This window comes from Pongo pygmaeus, chromosome 15 (genome assembly GCF_028885625.2).
Source record: "Pongo pygmaeus isolate AG05252 chromosome 15, NHGRI_mPonPyg2-v2.0_pri, whole genome shotgun sequence".
NCBI lineage: Eukaryota > Metazoa > Chordata > Mammalia > Primates > Hominidae > Pongo > Pongo pygmaeus.
The window spans coordinates 32,063,002-32,084,226 of record NC_072388.2 but is presented as its reverse complement, the minus strand read 5'-3'; the positions used below and the strand labels follow the sequence as shown (position 1 = coordinate 32,084,226).

The 21,225-nt window shown below is 39.5% G+C and overlaps 1 protein-coding gene across 14 annotated transcripts in view; it reads right to left on the bottom strand.

Moving 5' to 3' along the window:
* Window positions 1-21,225, bottom strand: part of NPAS3 (neuronal PAS domain protein 3) — an 871,353-nt gene that overhangs the window by 54,194 nt on the left and 795,934 nt on the right. For all 14 annotated transcript variants that reach the window (XM_063651524.1, XM_063651525.1, XM_063651526.1 and 11 more), the window contains one exon: window positions 12,971-13,089. In XM_063651524.1, coding sequence (XP_063507594.1) covers window positions 12,971-13,089 — 119 coding nt within the window. The remainder of the gene's footprint in view (window positions 1-12,970; window positions 13,090-21,225) is intronic.

Here is a 21,225-nt window from a genome sequence, read left to right as displayed (position 1 = left end):
AGTGAGGAAAAGAAATTTGTCACTGTTTATGGAATAAGGCAAAGGAGTATTTCTCTCTAATCACTATTATTTTTTGTCTTCAGTTGAGGATATAGATTAATTTCTGAGACTGGTTGGTTTTAGTCCATCCATAGTCTCTCTAAGAATAAGGTGCAAAAGTTCACTGACCCCTCCCTAAAAATTACAAAATCCTTCCCAGACCTCTTTTCCCTCATAGCGTTCATTTGGTTAAATGTTTCCTAGAATATTTCAGATTCTCAAACTAGCCTTGACCATGAGGCAATATGACAGTTCTTGGTGACTCTGAATGACCCTTTGGGAACTTCTGGGCAGACTTTAATTTTCCTCTTCCCAGAAATCAGGGGCTGTTCCTGGGAAGGCCAATCCTCTATTCCATTTTACCCAGAATGTCTCAAAGGGGCTAAAGCACTAATGCACAGGGTGGATGGAGCTCAAGGGTAGGTACTGTCAACCAACCATCAATGACGAATGAACATCAAGGTCAATTGTTTGCTTTGTTTTCATCAAGGAAATAGAGGCCCAGGATAATCAGGGTGTTTGTCCGACATTGCAGAGCAAGTAAGAAGCAAAGTGCTGGTAGTGGGATGAAATTTTTTGACTCTCCCCACCAGGTGTGCCCCTATTAAGGCACTCTGTTTTTCATGACTTCTACAAGGAATCATGAGTTTGAAGGACATTTGACAAGGGGCTGTTGAGGACTGTTAAATATATTCAAAACTACCAAGTAATAATCAAGTATCTCTTGATTGTACTTCCAGAGCTCTAGCCCCTAGAATTGGGTACAAGTGGGGTACAAGTTAAATACACGTTGATTTTTTAAAAACTGAATATGACAGCATGAAAAATATGTCATAGAATGTGTCAACCATTAGTGTAGGCTTTTTAAAAAGAAAAGTTATAGTATCATCTTATCCTTATCATCAGGGCCCCAATACTAAAAAACTTGTAAAATTCCATTGTCTACATATTCTCATCTCTAAACTTCTTTTAAAGGGACTAGAACACTGACTCAAGGAAGATGTAGAACACTGACCCAAGGAAGAAATATGTTCTGGCTTAGTACAAATCATGTCTAATATTTATAAATTAATTCATTTTTTAAAAAACAAATGTTTATATTGAATTTCTACTGTATGCCTGAAACTGTTCTAGGAATTTCCTGTTATACTGTAGTAGGGGAGGAAAACTAGGTACAAATACATGTATAAAATAGTGTCAGGTTGTGTTAAGTGTGATGAAGAACAGTAAGGAGCAGGATAAAGCAGATGATGGGGTGCAGAAGGAACACGATATATTGTAGATGGGGAGGTGAGGAAAGTGATGTTTAAGCAGAAATCGAAGTGAAATGCAGGTGTGACCCATGGGAATATCTCAGGACGATATATAGTTTAGAGAGAATAAAAAGCAGATGTGAAAGCCCAGATAGAAGGGATATGTAAATGCTGCTATAAGTCAAGGGATAACTTTTGTTTCCATAGACAATTGCCCAACTATGAGCCAAAGGTGATGTTTCCAACACGGCCACTTAGAGATAGCCATTGCTCGCTGGTAGTTCAAATAAAAGACACACACCTGCCCAGGCAGCAGCCCAAAGCTTCTTCTCTAGATGTAACTACAGAGGATTGAGAATTTGATTACACAGATGATTATTTTGTTTAAATAAGAGTCTTATTACTCAAATCACATTGTGATGAGGTCATTCTTTTCATTTGATGGTGGGATGGGGGGCATCCTTAGAGGGATGAGACAGATAAAATTGGTCCCTTGTGCCCTGGAAAGTCACTACGATGGAGCTATCAGCTCCAGATTCCTGGCTCTCTTCTTTTACTTAGAATGAGTCAGTAGAGGGTCGGGTGTGGTGGCTCAGGTCTGTAATCCTAGCACTTTGGGAGGCCGAGGTGGGCGGATCATGAGGTCAGGAGTTTGAGACCAGCCTGGCCAACATGGTGAAACCCCATCTCTACTAAAAACACAAAAATTAGCTGGGCATGGTGGCGGGCATCTGTAATCCAAGCTACTCGGGAGGCTGAGGCAGGAGAATCGCTTGAACCCGGGAAGCAGAGGTTGCAGTGAGCTGAGATTGTGCCACTGCACTCCAGCCTGGGCAACAGAGAAAGACTCCATCTCAAAAAAAAAATAAATAAACAAAATAAAATAAAAAAGAATGAGTGGATAGAATCCCCTAAGGAATGTTGCATACTACCTCTCAGGTGCAGCAGGGTTCAAGCCACAGGGGCAGTTTGCCTTCCCCGCAGGTTCAGTTTCTGGGATATAGATGCTCTAATCAAACAATGGAGACTTACGGGCTATATAGGAGCCTTAGAAGCTCCATTTATTCCAGAGATCAACAACCTCAAATTGGTCCTTTCCCTACTTCATTTCTTGCATTAAGGGCTATATTAGTCTTCCCATGATGCTAAATCAATTCCAAAGAAAACCATTTGGTATGTGCTTCTTTTGTTAAAGGAACAGATGACGTATTTCAGTCATATTTTGTCCCTTATAATCAAATCAATATTCAGGACACTTAAGCAAGAAGAAATTTCCCAGAAATAAATGCATTTTCTATATTTGGAAGAAATCATTTATTATTCTAGAGCTCATATAACTTCCAGGAGATAATCTGAAATATTACTGATGAATTACTACTTTTTATAGGTACAGGTGCATCTGCAGAGGTGTAGAAATTAAGGTTTTGTATAGTCTAGGTTCACCTCTATACATGAAATTTCACATGTAGACATGGATTGTATGTGTTCACTATGGGCCAGGCATTGTGGTAAGCACTTTACCTTCATCTCATTTTATTTCACAATAGCCTTATGAAGATGGTTGTATTGGTACTCTCATTTTACAATAAAAAATCCAGATGCTTAAAGAAGTTGAATAAAAGTCACAGACCCAGGAATGCAGGACTAAGTCCAAATCCTCAGCTGTCTGATGTCACAGCTGCTCTGGTTATCACTCTTCAGTAGAGTAATTTTGAGATAATAAAGGTCAAACGGTAACATACATTCCTTGTTTTCTGTTTTATTGTGTTTCACATTATTGCACTTCCCAGATACTGTGGTTCTTGTGTGGTCTGGCTCTGTCACCTAGGCTGGAGTGCAGTGGCACGGTCGTGGCTCACTGTAGCCTCAAACTCCTGGGCTTGAGCGATCCTCCTGCCTCAGCCTCTTAAGTAGCTAGGACTATAGGAGTGTGCCACCATACCTGGCTAAGTATTTTTATTTTTGTATTTTTATAGAGAGGGAGTCTTGCTGTTTTGCCCAGACTAGTCTTGAACGCCTGGGCTCAAGCAATCCTCTTACCTCAGCCTCCCAAAGTGCTGGGATTACAGGTGTGAGCCACTGCACACGGTCTAGATACTGTGCTTTATACAAATTGAAGGTTTGTGGCAACCCTGCTTCAAACAAGTTCATTGCTGCCATTTTTCCAATAGCCTGTGCTCACTTTATCTCTGCATCACATTTTGGTAATTCTTACAATATTTCAAACTTCATTATTATTATTATTATTATTTGCTTTTTTGGGATGGGGTCTCACTCTGTTGTCCAGGCTGGAGTGCAGTGGTGCAATCTCAGCACACTGCAACCTCAGCCTCCTAGGCTCAAGCAATCCTCCTGCCTCAGCCTCCTGAGTAGCTGAGACCACAGGCAGGCACCACTATGCCTGGCTAATTTTTTTGTATATTTGGTAGAGACAAGGTTTCGCCATGTTGCTCAGGCTGGTCTTGAACTCCTGAGCTCAAGCGATCCTCCCACCTTCGCCTCCCAGAATGCTGGGATTACAGGTGTGAGCCACCATGCCTGGCCCAAAGTTCATTATTAGTATACCTGTTATAGTGATCTGTGATCAGCGATCTTTGATATTACTATTAAAATTGTTTTGTGGTGCCACGAATCATGGTTCAAATAAGAGGTGAACTTAATTGATAAATGTTGTGTGTGTTCTGACTGCTCCAATGACCAGCTGTTCCCCAGTCTCTCTCCCTCTCCTCAGGCCTCCTTATTCCCTGTGACACAACAATATTAAAATTAGCCTAATCAATAATCCTAGCACGGCCTTTAAGTGTTCATGTGAAAGGAAGAGTTGCACATCTCTAACTTTAAATCAAAAGCTAGAAATGATGAAGCTTAGTGAGTAAGGCATATTGAAAGCTGAGATTGGCCAAAAGCCTCTTGGTGCCAGTTAGCCAACTTGTGAATGCAAAGGAAAAGTTCTTGAAAGAAAATAAAAGTGCTACTCTAGTGAACAAACAAATGATAAGAAAGTAAAACAGCCTTACTGCTGTTATGGAGAAAGTTCTAGTGTTCTGGATAGAAGACCAAACCAGCCATAATGCCAAAGCCTAATCCAGAGCAAGACCTTATCTCTCTTCACTTCTATGAAGGCTGAGAGAGATGAAGAAGTTGCAGAAGAAACAGTGCAAGCTAGCAGAGGTTGATTCACGAGGTTTGAGGAAAGAAGCCATCTCCATAACATAAAAGTGCAAGATGAAGCAAGTGCTGGTATAGAAGCTGCAGCAAATTCTTCAGAAGATCTAGCTAAGATCATTGATGAAGGTAACTACATTAAACAACAGATTGTTAATGGATACAAAACAGCCTTCTGTTGGAAGAAGATGCCATCTAGGATTTTCATAGCTAGAGAGAAGTCATCAATGTTTAGCTTTAAAGGACAGGTGGATTTTCTTGTGAGGAGCTAATGAAGCTGGTGACTTTAAGTTGAAACCAATTCTCACTTATTCTGGAAATCCTAGGGCTGTTAAGAATTATGCTTTTAAGAATTATGCTAAATCTACTCTGTCTATGCTTTAGAAATAGAACAATAAAGCCTGGATGACAGCACAGCTGTATATCATCATGGTTTACTGAATATTTTAAGCCCACTGTTGAGACCTACTGCTCAGAAAAAAATATTCCTTTCAAAATATTACTGTTCACTGACAATGCACCTAGTCATCCAGGAACTCTAATGGCAACATACAGGGGGGTCAGTGTTGTAAACATGCCTGCTAACACAATATCCATACTGCAACCCATAGATTAAAGAGTAATTTTGACTTTTGAGTCTTATTACTTAGAAACCATGTTTTGTAAGGCTATAGCTGCCATAGATAGTGCTTCCTCTGACGAATCTGGGCAAAGAAAATTGAAAACCCTCTGGAAAGAATTCACCATTCAAAATGCCATTAAGAACATTTGTGATTCATGGGAAGAGGTCAAAATATCAACATGAACAGGAGTTTGAAGTGTATTCTAACCCTCATGGATGACTTTGAGGTGCTCAAGACTTCAGTGCAGGGAATAACTGCATATATGGTGGAAATGGCAAGAGAACTAGAATCAGAAGTAGAGCTTGAGGATGTGACTGAATTGCTGTAGTCTCGTGATGAAACTTAAATGGATGAGTAGCTGCTTCTTATGGATGAACAAAGAAAGTGGTTTCTTGAGATGGACCTTACTCTTGGTGAAGATGCTGTGGTCATTGTTGAAATAACAAAGGATTTAGAATATTCTATAAAGTTAATTGATAAGGGTTTGAAAAGATTGACTTCAGTTTTGAAAGTTCTACTGTAGGAAAAATATTATCAAACATCATTGCATGTTACAGAGAAATCTTCGTGAAAGGAAGAATCAATCTACGTGACAAACTTCACTGTTGTCTTATTTTTAAAACCTGCCACAGCCACCCTAACCTTCAGCAACCACCACCCTGATCAGTCAGCAGCCATCCACATGGAGCCAAGACCCTCTACCAGCAAAAACTTCGCTGAAGGCTCAGATGACTGTTAGCATTTCTTAGCAATAAATTATTGTTAAATTAAGATATGCACTTTTTTTTAGAAATAATACTGTTGTACACTTAGTAGACTACAGTATAAACCTAACTTTTATCTGTACTGGGAAACCAAAAAATTCATGTGACTCATTTATTCCCACGTTTGCTTTATTGCCGTGGTCGGAACAAAACCCGCAGTATCTCCAAGATATGCCTGTATCTGGAAACCTTTGATTTCTGTGAGTTTAGTAACTGCTATTTCAGACCACCAGGTCAAGAGATTACTTTAGTGAAACAGAAATGTGGGGTCTCTGCAGCTATTGTTAGGGCATCTCGGCATGTTAAAGAGTGCAAGTCCTGAAGAAAAATGACTTGTGCTTGCGTTTGTTTTTTTTTAGTTCTTAGGTCTGTTTTACAACTCATTGTAATAGGCCAAAGTCTCATAATAGTGATAATTATACACATAAATCTATTAGATTGAGAAGGTATTTACAGAGGCATTAACAATAACTTTTAGGGGCATTAGTTGGTTAAAAGACATTATATATAGGAAAGTTTGTTACTTTTTTTATCAACAATGTCATTTTCAAAGTGATCATCACTTTTGTTATTCATAGCTAGCAAAGGCTCAGAAAACTGATCTGAAGAGATACAGCATTAGTCAGAGAAGAGATGCTGTTACCTCCCCTACCTGCTTCTTGAAATCTCTGTAGTGGAAAATGAAGAATCTTTAAGTTAGCAACATACTTGGGCTGCAGTCACTGACATACTTAGAATTTAAAGACACTTCCCAGAATGGCTAGTGATTATGCCTCTAGTTGGTAAAATAGCTAGCTGATTAGTCCCAGCAGAAATGACATATCCCAAGCTGGAACTTCTGTCATGCCTTGGTAATGGGAAATAAATTCTTTAAGATCAGAAACAATGTTGGCTGTATTTAAAATGACACCGGAAACCACGTTGTAATGGACAATTGTGCAGAGGTGAGCAGAGCCTAAAACGAGGTAATAGGATTTAAAAAATTTGATTTTATTGGTTCTCTCCTCTATTTGCATTTTTCATCAGGATAACCTCTGCCTATAAGTTCCACCCTGGAAATTTTTTCTCCTTCAATTTATCTTAGGTGTCTGGGTTGATTGAAAGGCAATAAATGCATAGCCTTAGAAACCCTGAATGGGTTGACAGAATTTTTGGACTCTGAAAATTCACCTATTGATTTGACAAGACAGTTACATTTTGCACAACTTGGAATGCTGTAATCATCATTTCAAGACAACACAAAGCTGAAGCAAAAGGCTTCAGGAGAAGCATTAGTATGTCTGGACACCTGGAACATCTCTGAATCTCAGATAAGGAAGAAACATCCAGGTGGCATCTAGTCCATCCACACTTGTCTGGGAGGGGGAAGAGACTCCTAGCTGATGAGTTCAGTGTATGCTCTTAGAAATCTCCAGAGAAGGACCATTACCACATTGTTCCCTACATTAGTGCTGGGCATACCTCCAGGCCATACTTTTCCTGGTATGATTAAAACTCCATAAGAATCAGCATTCTTATTATAATATGTCACATATTCTTAGCAATCTCTGAGAAATCATGGAGTTTTTCCAGAAGACAGGATATTGGCAAGTATTATCCTAATTTTCAGAAAGAGAGAGCCCCGAAGTGTTTATATCCAGACAAAAAAATTCTTCAAAGATATTTTAACAAAAAATTGTGATCACCAGAGGCTAGCATGAAGTCATGATAAATAAGTGATGCTAACATGACTCATTTCTCATTTTCTGAATGGAATCTTCAACTGATGGCTAAAGGGAACACTATGGACCCAGTACGTTTCAATTTTAGTAAAGAACCGATAAAGATTTGCAATATCCTTGTAGGCAAGATGGAGAAATGTGAGCCAGATCACGGTACAATCATTTGGGTTCATAGCTATTCCAACAGTCACATGTAAAAGACACTGATGTCAACTAGCAGGACCCCTAGTGGTATGCCATAGGGCTTGGTACTGTCAATGTTTTTCATTGGTATCTCAGAAGGAAAGAGAGCATGCAATTCAATTCAATCAACATTTATTGAGTGGTAACTATGTGTAGCATACTGTGCTAAGTGCTGAGGGAAGAAAACAGGATAACAAAGTACCCAGTATCCAATGCTGGGTATTGGAAAGAAGAAGGCATTTGAAATCAGAAGATCTGGATATGTCTCAGTCTTGCCATTTACCATTTATCTGACTTTAGATAAGTCAATTTGTATTTCTATGCCTCCATTTTACTTATCTTCAAAATTCAGGAAACAGAGATAATTACCTAAAATAATTATTGTGAAGTTCAGGTGAAATTATATGAAGGTACATCATAAAATGGAAGAAAAAGATGCCTGGCTGAGCTTGTGTTATCTCACTTTATCTGTAGGAAAATTCTTTGGTTTAGGTTTTACAGGTAAGAAAATGGGGCACAGAGAATGTAAGTAAAATCTCAAAATGCTATTTAGCACAGAAGAGAAGGGATAACTTTACTTATATGCATTAGGGGAAATGAAAAAATATTTGAGTGGGGCCATACTGGTTGAGTAAGAGTTTTCCAGGTGAAAGTGTGGCAGAAAGGCATAGGACTTCAATATGTATCAACACTGGATGGATAAATGGGAGGGAGAAATGAGAAGGAAGGAAAGGGCTATTGTGATACTGATGGAATATGTCCTGGAAGATGCACTAACTTGGGTCTTAATAAGTGCTGAAGATATCATACTGTTAAATAGGGTTTTGGAACCTGCAACCAATGGGTAAAATGATGCAAAATGAACTTACCTTGGGAGAGGCTCTATAGATTTTATCAAATCTTTAAAGGGCTCTATGATACCCCAAATAAAACAAATCTGTTAAAATTTCATATGCACCTTATTCCACAGAGCATATGCAACTACAAAGTTTTAGTAACAAGAGAAGTTTCTAATTTAAAAGACACCTATGTTTGGGCTTAGAGAAGGCAAAATACTTTTCTTTAGCTAATTAGCACCTTCTCGTTAATTTTGTTACTTCATGTTTAGATGCAGATATTCTTAACGCTAAAATATATCAGCGATCCTAATAAACTAGTGAAACTACCAATTATTTTTTCTTTAGAATTCTTTATATCATAAAGGAGGCTGGGTAGGATTTCAGAAGTCATTTAATTTAGTACCTAGCTACAGGTAAATCCATGCCCAAATCATCCCAGATGGGGGACTATTTTTAAGAATCTTGAGTTCTTGCATCCGCCCTCCCTTAGTAATATGTTTGCATACGTCATAGCAGGAACTCCAGTATTTGAAGATTTCACCACTGTGAAGAGTTTGAAGACACTCTGAGCATTATATAAACATGACAGATTTTCTCTGTTTGCCTGTTTGCCAGTTGAGGCTGTCTACTGTGCCATTAGAATGAGGACATCATAATGTGTGTGGATGAATACTTCGGAAACGACAGTGGAGCTGGTGGGCATTTAAGAAGAGATTAGAAAACTGAAAGTCCCATGCCAAAGGAAACTATCCTCCAAAGACAGGAGCTAAGGAGGCGACCCAATTAGTCTTTCCTTCTCTAATTTCCCTGATTACATATCTTCTTTTACCCCATGTGCTATACCTAGCAAGTTCCCTCAGACATAGACCTAATCAAGAAGGCAGAATCTATGTGCAATGCCATTTAAATGAGAGCTGTGCTATGCTATGTGACTAACAGTGAGGCCTAAACAACAGGGAAGCCCCTGAGGCATGAAAAGTGGCTGGTCCAGATAACATGCCACCGTGGATTTCAAAGCAAATGAGGACAGAAACAATTGAATGTCAGCTCATATTTGGGAAACTTCACTGGAGAGAGGGCGACTTTCCTGAGGAAGGGGGTGTGGCAAACCCTGCAACAGCAACTCACATTAGCAGATGCAGATTGGTATTTCCTTGGCTAGAATTCTTGGTGATGGGAAATGTGAGTAGGCATGGAGTCCTGGAAAAGAAGTACATCTATGTAACTCCTTGGGGGCACTGGGATCACCAAGCACCGATACACTAGTGCAGTGGGATACGGTGAGCCCCAGAGGGAAGGTCTTAATCAGGCAAGAAGTTTTTCTTTTAAAAATTTAAGTTAATTACTTGTTCATATGTTGAGGTCAGCTCATCCTGAGCCATTCTTGGGACATAATCCTTTAAGTAGTGAAGCAGAGTGGGGCCAAGGGGATAGCCTTGGAGGATTCGATTCTGGTGCTTCAGTAGCTACTTAAGGGCTGTATGAAAATGGGCAAAGTATTTCACCTATTAAGACCTCAGTTTCATCACCTGCAAAATGGGCATCATAATAGAATATAACATTTGGACCATGCCTGGCATAGAGGAGGATTTCAAATAATCCTGTTATGTGGATTAAGTAAGTGTAAAGCATGTGGCACAGTGGCTGCCACAGAGTCAATGTTCAGTAAGTGATACTTTTGTTCCTATGACAACAACAACAGATAAAGTGATGGAGAAAGTTACAAAGGTCCATGTGCCAAGATCACAAGCAACACAGACAGAAATATAGTGGCCTACACTGAGCAAAGCTTGACATCTTAGGATCTTTATGGGAAAAGATGCATACAATGGTAATAAATTAGGGGGAATATTGGGAGTACAGAGAAATGATTATCACTGTTTCTTTTTATTTGTGTTTATTGTTTGGTGGTGGGGTGATTGCCAGTTTTATCGGAATGTTTTATAAGCTGCTGGATTTACTTACTGAGAATGAACAGATAAATAGGGATGTTATTTAGCTGTGTCATGCCATGGGCTCTCCTCAGCTCTTCACTAACTTTCAGACAAAGTTAATGAGGGAAGTTCACTGCAGATGAGGAGGAGGAGAGGAAGAGCTGGATCTGCTGGATGATTCATCTTACTGGGGAACAGAGGATGAATCAACTTTTGTTGGTAGTAGTTCTGGGGAAGAGAGTAGGGCATCGGCTGGAGACTCTCATGGTATCTTGAGAAAGACCTGATGACAGGGTATGTCAGGGGAGTATGGTCACTTTAACATTACATGATTTGATGGGATCTGGAATAGCTCCTAAATCTTTTCCAATCCTGGATGTTCAAGGTTGCACTTTTACGTCTTTTGTTTCTTGAAGGCCCATTCTTACTGCAAGGCATCTTTAATCCTAAGCCCAAGTTGCTTCAGAAACATCTTTCTTCCATTTGTTTGCATGATGGTCCCTTCTCATTCACCACTCATAGGTGACATCCCACCTCCTCAGAGTGAACTTTTATAATCTTCCGTTTAAAGTGGCCTCCTGCCCTCATCAGCCGCCCCCTCACACTTTCTTTGCTATCTGCATAGCAGTATAGCCTAGTGGTGAAGTGCATGTGGTATGGAGCTGGACTCCCCAGGTTCAAACCCTGGCTCTGCTCCTTCCACATATGACATTGAGAATGCTAATTAGTTTTCTATCCTTAGTTTCTTTGTCTGTAAAATGGAAACAAAAATACTTCAGGAATGTTGTAAGGGCTAACACATGAGAACTATATCATGCCCAGCATATTGCAGTGTTCTTAAATACTGGCTGTTATTAATTTTAGCTATCATTACTTTATGATCTCTAGTTTGTGGTATGAAAAAATTTTTAATCAACATTAAATTATCAAATAATATTGAATTATACTTAATATTGCTATTTGAAACTATATCTCACTCCTGTCACCCTTCTTCCCTCCTGGGATGTGCCCCTCCAAACCAGTAAAAATGAATAAAGGTGAAGAAAGAATGCCGAGAGACAGAAAAGAGAAAGGAAGCCCCATGGTTCCTAAAATCTGAAATGCAAAGAATGTGTCTTTCTAGCATTAAAATAATAAGAATCTCAACATCTGTGGTCTGCTTATAGAATTCCAAACTTGCTAAGGCTACATAGTTAGCTAATGAATGCAGCAAGGCAGGGCAATAGAAAATGGTCCTAAGGATAGGGTCTGTTTTCTTTCCCTCAACGCACTCCTTTGTAAGAAGCCTCTATCGGGTGGAGCTAGAGCAGGTGGAGCTGCCCACTTGCCTCTCCTCTGCATCGCACCTGCTAAAGGTTAAGGAGGCTCCACTTGTGCCTTTTAGACTCCAGGACAGCTCAGCTAAAGGTCGTTCTTGGAAGGATCTGCTTCCCCACCTCTCTTGTTTTTCTGAAGAATTAATATCAAAGAAAGTGCCTGACTCTCACTTCTATACAGCTGCTAGTCTCCTGATGGCTTAGGTAAGGTTTTGAAGGCCTAATGATACTGGCTGTTACCATCCCCGATAACACAACAGTCACTTTAAAGAACTGAACTATCAGAAGTTCTAAATTCTAAAGCTGGGGAAGGTCACAACGCTGGCGACATTGATGGCACATGCCATTTCCGTTTGCCCTCCCACAGATAATCAATATTGTTTGAGATTGGTTAGTGTGTTGTAAAATTGATAAGATTCCGGTTGCCAAAGGCATTTCATGAATTTCATAGGTCTTAATTTATGTTGCTATAGTAACTGAAACATTGGAATTTCCTGAGATTAGAAGGCTTTTATATCCTTAACCTTAAAATGATGACAATTTAGATTTTGACTCTGGACTTGGTCTTTGCTTGTGAGGAACTTATGTATATCGAGTATTCTATGAATGCTAAGATGTGACTGCATGTTCCATAAATACAGTTTCGAAATTCAGGTTTCTAATATCCCACCTGATTTTCTCGTCTATGTGTACAAATCTCAGTGGCTAAGATGTTATTAAAACGGACAGCCTTTCTCTAAAGAGAAAGTGAGAATTTGAAGGGGAAAGCGAGAGAAGTGGAACTCTCCTAAGTAGCAGTCCTAGAGCACTCATCTTAAGGACTGATATGAAATTGGCTCACCTTCTCTATTAAAGTGAATTTCCAGCAGGTGCTGAAGCACTTGGCATATTTTTAATCAATGTTTTAAGAAAAGACACTATATTGGGGCTTTTAGTGCACCAGCAATGTCTGAAGTGAGAAGGAGAGGTGTAAAGAAGCTCCTGTCTTGAGACAGGAAGATGACTAGGAAGCCTATGGGCTCCTCGAGATCACATGTGTTCATTATATGGACCTAAAGCAGCTGGAAAATTCAATGCAAATTACCTAGGACTGGCCTGAGACAGCAATGTCTCCCCTCCCAGAACCGGCTTACCTTATATCCTGATGATTTGATGTGCACACCGCGTTTGGTCAGAGTAGATTTCATTCGGATGAAAAAGGAGCGCTCAAGAGTGTTGTCAGTGGTTAGCAGACTGGGGCTGGTTGACTCCACTGAGGAATACAAAAATACAGACACACATGATTTAGATCTTTACACAGCCCCTCATAGCTACAGCTCAGGTGCAATCCTTGAGTTCACTAAAAATAAATGACTGATGGGTGCTAAGAGCAGTAGTAATCAATTTACCTCATTTAGAAAATGTTTACTTTGCAGAAAATAAAAAAGAAAAATTAATGTGTCTAGAGTAACCTCGTTCCAGTTTCTAACAAGAGCTTTTCAGGCCTTTTCACTTCCAGCAGCTGCCTAAGTGGGGTCTAGTCATAAGTAACTGCTGTTTACTTGAGGCTGGACTGGTGCACATGGAGAGAACTGTCATGAAAAACAAGGACCCATAGATTTATGAGGTCAACCAAGGTACAGGCAGAGATGCTTCTGATAAAGGGTAAGGAAGGCTTGCTCTTTGTTCTCCCCGATAATCCATTCTTGTGCCATTTACCTACTGGGGGTTTGGGATCTACTATCAAAGTTGAAGAGTCATGTCCTGACCAATGTCCTCACCCCTCGGAGGTGGTTTTCTTTATCATGGGGAGTAAGAAGCATACATAAGACATGGAGGGATAAGAATGGGATGTATAGACAGAAACAAAAACTACTCACGATATCAACTTTCCATTCCTGTCACTTTACAGCAGCTTTCAACCCAACCCCCCAAATAGGAAACAGTCTGTTTTTCCACTTCTCTGCTTCTGATGTGAGGAAACAATGGTTTCCTCTCTTAAACAAGATAGTCACTCTGTCCTTTTATGTGCTTTTAGACTAAGTAGAATGTTTTTGCTTATGAAACTTAAAATGGTAGTTTGCAGTCTTGCTGATGTAAAAACACCTTTATGCAAACAGGTCAGAAGGCAATGTAAAAATCTATTTTCTTTAAAAAACAAGCTTCCAAGGTATTTTATAAATGTAAGTGTTTTCTGGCAAAGAAATTAATTTTGGGGTTTTTAAGCCTAATACTCTATACTCTTCTTAAATACTATTTTAAAGTTTTTCTTATTCAAAAGTAAAAAAAAGAAATATCCAAGAAACAGGATTTCTTTTGAGCATAGCCCTATGCTAACACTAATTTTCTCTGGAGTAAGGGTAAAGAAATGTGTGTAATAAAGAGATTTAAGAATTAAATATATGTGAAAACAGTTATTAACAAGAGAAAAAAATGGGCAAAACAAGTTTTAAATTTTAAGTATGAAATGCATTCCATATATTTCTAAGGGTGAGTAATCTCTGTTTCATATTAAACTTGGTGCTCAGATGAAAGAAGAATGAGAGCTACTGTAATAACAGAAACCTTGCTATCTGTGGTCTGGGGCTTTTCTTCTATCATTTTTATCTTAACATGACTATGTTTTCCTATTTTTGTGGCATTTCTATTCTGGGGTGATGGAATCACTGACAAGTGTCCCTTTCTTATGTGTCTCTCTTAAGGTTTTCCTCTTTTTTTTTGTTTTAGAGAGCATGACTCTGATGTCATTTTAAATGTACAGCTTTTTATCACTCGAGGGAAAAGCAGAGCCATGTTATATTTAGTACTTTCATTTCTTCTGATTAAATATGAATTACTATGAAATTTTTCTCATCATCTAACACGCCATAATACGCCAACAGCTTTTTAATACACTATATAAGCACAAACTTCTGCTCTAAGAGTTTAATTTGCCCCTCTAATCCAATCACATCAACCTTATTTCTCTTATCAGAGATTCCCATTTTGAATTAAATGAGCTCATTAGTTTTAATCAAAAGCAGAGAGATCAAAACTTAAATGTAAATGCTTTAGATCAGAACTGTCAGTCAGCCGTGCAGTTCTATTTTACTAAAACACAAGATCAGAGACCCTTAGAACCAATTTTTTCTCGTAAGGGATGCCGAGAGCTTGAAGATGCTATATCCTTTTTTTTTTTCTCCCAAGGACAGATTATACATTTAAGGTTAGACTTAATTTATAGCAGTTTTTTTCATCCTGGTGGAAATGGAAAAGTATACCAATCTACTGTTGTTCCTTTCACATTTATTGGCACTGGTCCTCAGAGACTTGAACTAACGTGAAGCCATCAGAACCATACCACAAACTCAGCCTTAAAAATTCAGCTCTGTTCAGCAAGATCATGTTTGCAATTGCTGAGGAAAAATGAAACTTCCCAGAGAAGTGAAATCTGTTTTAGAGCTGGGGTCCTAGAGCCCCTGACCCAGTAAGGAAGGAACTACCAAACTTGTAGAAAGGGTGGGTAATGCAGGCATTGTGAGAAATCATTGTTTTCTATATGGAGAACTGCGCAGTAAAACACTTAGAGGGCACATCAGAGACCACAGCCTGGGTGCTTCCAGCTGGGTGAAGACACAAGCTTCACGTGAGCTGTGGAGCCAATCACGGCATCGTGCCCTGAATGAGGCAGGAGTATGGCACCGTACCACATGTTGCAACAGTATGTTAGTTGCCTAAACATACAGGGGCAACGTTAATTATACGCAGGACAACTGGTGTAAGAGGAGTGTTAAGGTCGGTTTTGCCCCAGTGAAGCTGATGTTAAAAATCAAAACTAGACTTCAAGCTTTATTTCAAGAGCATGTGGTATGGAGAGTCCAAGAGAAGGAGACAGGGCAACCCAGAAAGAGATTGGTTTCTGATGACAATTTCTACTGAAATTCCAGATGACTTCCTACTTCTGAGGACAGGGGCACAAGTAAGGAGCCACGTTTATTATAATAAAGTTATTCATAGCTCACACACCATGGTCATGGGTTCTCAAGGGCTAGCAAATACACTTGGTTTATCCCATCTGTGACAATGGTGTCTCTCATGTGAAAAGACAGATTATCTGCATGTGACAGACGAGAGCAGCAGCTTTAGAAGAGATGCTTTTGAACTGTCTGACGTGAGAGGCGTGATTCTGATGAAGGTTCTATGGGGGGAGAGCCAAGGCAGCACAGCCTTGGTGGTGTGTGACGCCACTGTGGCACTGAAGAGAAAGTGTGTGTGTGTGTGTGTGTGTGTGCGCGTGCACATGCATGCATGTGTGTGGGATGAGGCGAAGAGAGGATGAGAAGATGGAGTAGGGAGAAAAGCCTCCTTAGGAATAGTGCTCTATAAAGACAGTGGCAACAGTTTATGTCTAAGAAGCATTTTAGAGGCTTTCTAGATATGAAATGCTTTTCTGTCAACTTTTTGAGGCAGGTCATAATTGTTGCATGCTCTGATAAGAAATCTGGGATTTAGAGAAGTTGTATCTGCTGCCTGAGACACAGGAAAAATCTATGGGTAAAGCTGGATTAAGTGGTCAAAGCCCAGTTGCGCCCAGCTCTGCCCTATGAATTATAAACTAGGAGCTGAAAAAAAGAACAAGACCTACACAACTAAAAGCTAAATAAAGAAATATACACTTTTTGGCTCAATCTCAAGGTCTCAACTTTTTAATAAACCTAAATTATCTCAGCTCTTGAAATGTCAGTTTTTGCATATTTTGTAAAATTTACAGGAAAATTTACAGCAAAAGTAGTAATAATTTTTATGTTGGCAAATGCCACCATAATGTGAAATGATATCTGAATTACTCCACATCTGTTCATGATTCCCTAGCTGGTGGTGTGGTTGCTGTTCCCCTTGTTATTATGTAGGGGCAGGAGGCGGTAAAGAAGGCAGAAAGAGGAGGTGTCTGGGAGCCACCTAGTTCTCACTGGGTTGAAACTAGGGCCAGGTTTGTCTGGAACACTTTCAGTATTCTCTCCAGGGTCTCTGTAAGAGTATGAAGCCAATGCCTTTAAAAAGGGCCTTTCTCTCTCTCTCTCTCTCTCTCTCTCTCTTTTTATTTTTTCAAATGAGACAGGGTCTTGCTCTGTCATTCAGGCTGGAGTGCAGTGGCGTGATCATAACTTAATGCAGCCTCAAACTCCCGGACTCAGGCGATTCTCCTGTCTCGGCCTCCTGAGTAGCTGGGATCACAAGTGCATGCCACCACACCTGGCTATTTTTTAATTTTTAAATGTTTTTAAATATTTTTTGTAGGTGGGGTTTCACCATGATGCCCAGGGATTCACAGCCTTGGCCTCTCCAAGTGCTGAGATTACAGGTGTGAGCCACCGTGCCCAGCCAAGAACCTTTCTTTTTCAGTATACTTCAAGTGTTTTCACTGTAATTAAAGTGTCAGAACCCTCCAGCTGCCACCAAGTCCTGATGTGTGAGGGCGGGAAAAAAAAAAAAAAAAAAAAAAACGTTTTGAGAAAATGTTACTCTTCAAAAGTAAGTAAGGTGTATTTTTCCTTTTAAAGGAGAAGTGGAGTTGCCATAGGTTGTTAAGACATGAAGTTAAACACATTCTTTTCCCACATCATTGCCTAAATGAATCTTTTCATTTTTAGGTGTTCTGTGCACACAGGACGAACAAAAGAGCAATTATCCAAAATTACTTTTACAAGGCAAGAGAGGTGTTGGTTCATTTTGCAATGATCTTGATAAAGCCAAATTGTTCCACTGGCATATGCTCTCAGCCTTGCTAGAAATGGATGCAGTTTAGGACTTTAGATTGAGTATGTATCCACTGGGATTTGGCAAGTTAGTTTTTTCCTTACAAAATTTTTCCTTATATGTGAGAGGACTGCACTTCCTCAGCCACATGGAGTTAGGGATGCTCACGTGGCTTGCTTTAGTCAATGAATGTGAACAAAAGCCACATGTCACTTTCAGGTGGAATTTTCAAGAGCCAGTTATGATGTGCTGCTTTCTCTTTTCCTCTGTCATGGTTACTATTAACAACTTCACCAGCCTGAGTCTTGGAAGACAATGTGAAGCAGAACCCCTGCCAATCCTTATTGAAATAAATCTTTGCTGTAATTTGGGGACTGTTTTTTTATTGTAGCATTAAGCTAGCCCATACTGACTAACACAAATACAAAATCTTTATTATTTATTCTTTGAGTCATTTATGTTTCCAAGTTCTCCCAGATAGGGGCAGAGCAAGAATATGACAAATGTTTGTCGGACTCCAAAGGTCATGAGGTTGCCAATATACTGTTCTTACAGTTATTTATATACTTATTTTATCTCCATTTAATCTCTTTTGCTAGATATTTGAGGGCGGCAGGGCTAAGATGAGTCTAACTTTGATGCTGTATAGCACTTAGCATGGCTCCTTTTATACAGGTATCCAGATATCTACATCTATATATCGAAAGAATCTTTACTCTGGGTATATTATTATTATATGTCTATTTATATATGTGTGTATGTCTGTATATATATATAGTAACTAATATTCACTAAATAGTGAATTTAATAAGATCTTCCCAACCTAGTTTCCGAAAAGCAGGCCAAGCATGGTAAAAATAAATCTTTCTCATAGAAATTATCCCAGAGGATTTTATGTTTATCCAGGATGACATCTGTGGTAGTTTTAAAATGCTACAAATTCTTCAAAACTCCTCCTTCTAAAAGGTGGAGCTACTACTTCTCCCCTCGAGTGGGTGTGGGCTAAACTTGGTGACCTGCTTTTAATAATGAGCATATGGTGGAATTGATGGTGTGTGATTAGCACAGCAGCTCCCTCCTTGCTCTCTTGGGTCATTCACTCTGATGGAAACCAGTTGCCACGTTGGGACGACATTTAGGCAGTCAGTCTTATGGAAGGGCCAATGTAGCAAGGAACTGAGGCTTCCTACTAACAGTCACTTCAGTGATTTTAGAGCTGGATCATCCAGCTTTAGGTGAGCCTTCAGATGACTGTGCTCCGGCTGCCATCTCAATTGCAACCTCATGAGAGACCCTGAGCCAGAGCTACACAGATCAGCTGCTCCTAGATTGCTAACCTGAAGAAACTACGCAAGATATCTTTGCTTTTTTAAAGCTGTCAATATTTGGGAGTAATTTGTTATCCCACAGACAACTCATATAGCATTAATGTAGAACCTCTTTTTGGAAAAATCATAGCCTTTTTTGGATATGTGATGATCATGTTCATGGATAAAACTATGTGGCCCAGTGTGTCCATAACTGGTTGAATTTACATGTGTAGGGCACAGTACCTGAAATATTGATTTTTATAAGCAGGGTCTATATTTTCAAAAGTAAATGCTCAATTGATTTTTTTAAAATGGGAAATTTGCAAAAGATGTCATTGATAGTGCCACGTACAAGACTGTAAGATACTGAAAGAAAGGAATGATGTCTTGTTTTTTGTTGTCTCTCTTTCCTGTTCTCCAGTCTTCCTTGTGTCTAGGATTGTGCTTTACATAAGTAGGCATTCAGTTACACATGTCAAAATAAAGTGACATTCAGATGCTTTCTTTTAAGAAGAATTCTTCACTTTATCCCTGTCACTCTCTCACACACCAAACAATATCATGTCCCAAGAAGGCTTTTTCTCTTGAAGGGAGGGGATCATTAAATCCTCTCCTTGTATTCATCTCTAAGGAAGTGTTTTCTGCAAAGTGTTCTTTTGAGAGTTCTAGGCCAGTGGGTTCAGTAGTTAAAGGGGGGTTGGCCTGATTTCTCCCAGAATTAGAGAATACTTTGTTCTCTGTCTTTTCAGAGTTGGTTTTCATCCCACTGGCCTGTCTTCTACCATGTGCCAGGGCAATTCTGAAGCGGCTAACGGCTCTTAGTATACTAGAGTGTGATCCTTGACTACTGGTGGCGAGGCAGTGCTTTCCATTTTCTGCAGTCACAAGTTGTACCGCCCTTTTCAGACAATGCAGTTGCAGCCACTATACTTTGGCTCAGCAGTCAGACTCTATCAGCTTCAGTGCTTGCTCTGGAGTCCAACAAAAATGTCTGATATATTTAAATCTCCTTAGGGCTGATTCCTGTCCCTACCCAGTTGTGAGTCTTCAGCATTGTTTAGAAACTTGTGAATCATTAACTGAAACTCTAGAGCATAGCTGTGAAAATAATTGTGATTCAATAATGATGTAATAACCTTCTTTAACAGTAACATTAAAAATAAACCACCTAAAATATGAAAATAATAATCTGCCAACCAATGCCACCTGTCAGCATAAACTCCCTGGCACTATCTGGCCTGTCTCGAATGAGAATCGTAATGCATGAGGTTGCCTTTCAGGTTTCTTGCTCCTGGCAGGGGTTACTACTTGGTGAGACTGTCCCCTGAGGGAGAAGAGAGTGTTTGCTGGCTGCCTGCTGCTCTGCAGTTGGTGTTTGGATGATACCACTTTGGGGAAATATACACAGTGTCAGAGTCAAGCTGCTACCAGTGGGTGTTTCTATACACAACTACTAAGCAACAGGAAAGTTCAAGGGGGAAAAACTGAGTATTGTAAAGATCGCCTTTGAGAGTACATGATATCCAATATGACCCATTCTGCAGCAGGCTGTGCACTCCAAAGGATGTGCCACATGAATACTGCAAGTGAGTGTTTTAAATCTTATTGGAAACTCCCTATAAATGTTGCCACTTGAGGGATCTATTCTGGGAGAAAAATATAGCATGTCCTCCCGTGATGCTGCGTGGATTCCATTGCCCATATTGCATATGGGATCGAGTGTGGCAATGCTTTTATCACAACTATAAAGTGGTTATGAGCCAATTCTTCATATAAAACACAGTCAATAACATTGAGGGCTTTCCCCCCTTTCTGTTTCTTTTATTTCCTTCCTTCTTTTTCTTTTCTCTTTTTTTTATGACAAACATCATGTCAGACAAATGGCATCAGGACTTAGTCTTTGTACTACAATACAAAATAACAATACATAAACACCTTTGTGAAGGCAGCTCGAAACCCCATGTTTTCTATTAAAAAGTCATGTTCAATCTTCACTGTTGATAGAACCGAATAGCTAACACAGAGAACATTGTATATCAGAAAGGTCAATAGTTATTATGAGCTACAAATATATTTTTTTCTATCCTTCAGGCTGTTTAGCGCATATCACAGCATGAGCAGCTGTCTCCTTTAATGCTTTTAAAATTAGAATCCCAAAGAGGAAGAAAAAATTATGGTTGCAATGATTGCTCTTTGCTTTTGTAAGTTTACTTTAATATACTATTTTATATACAGGAATCTTCTCTGCGGCCTATCCGTGGGGCAGTAGCTGGTTGCCAGTATCCAGCTGAACCGCCATGTTTATTTTTTTAACATTCTGGCCAAATCTCCATTTCAGGCACAGATGTTGCCCACATACGGTA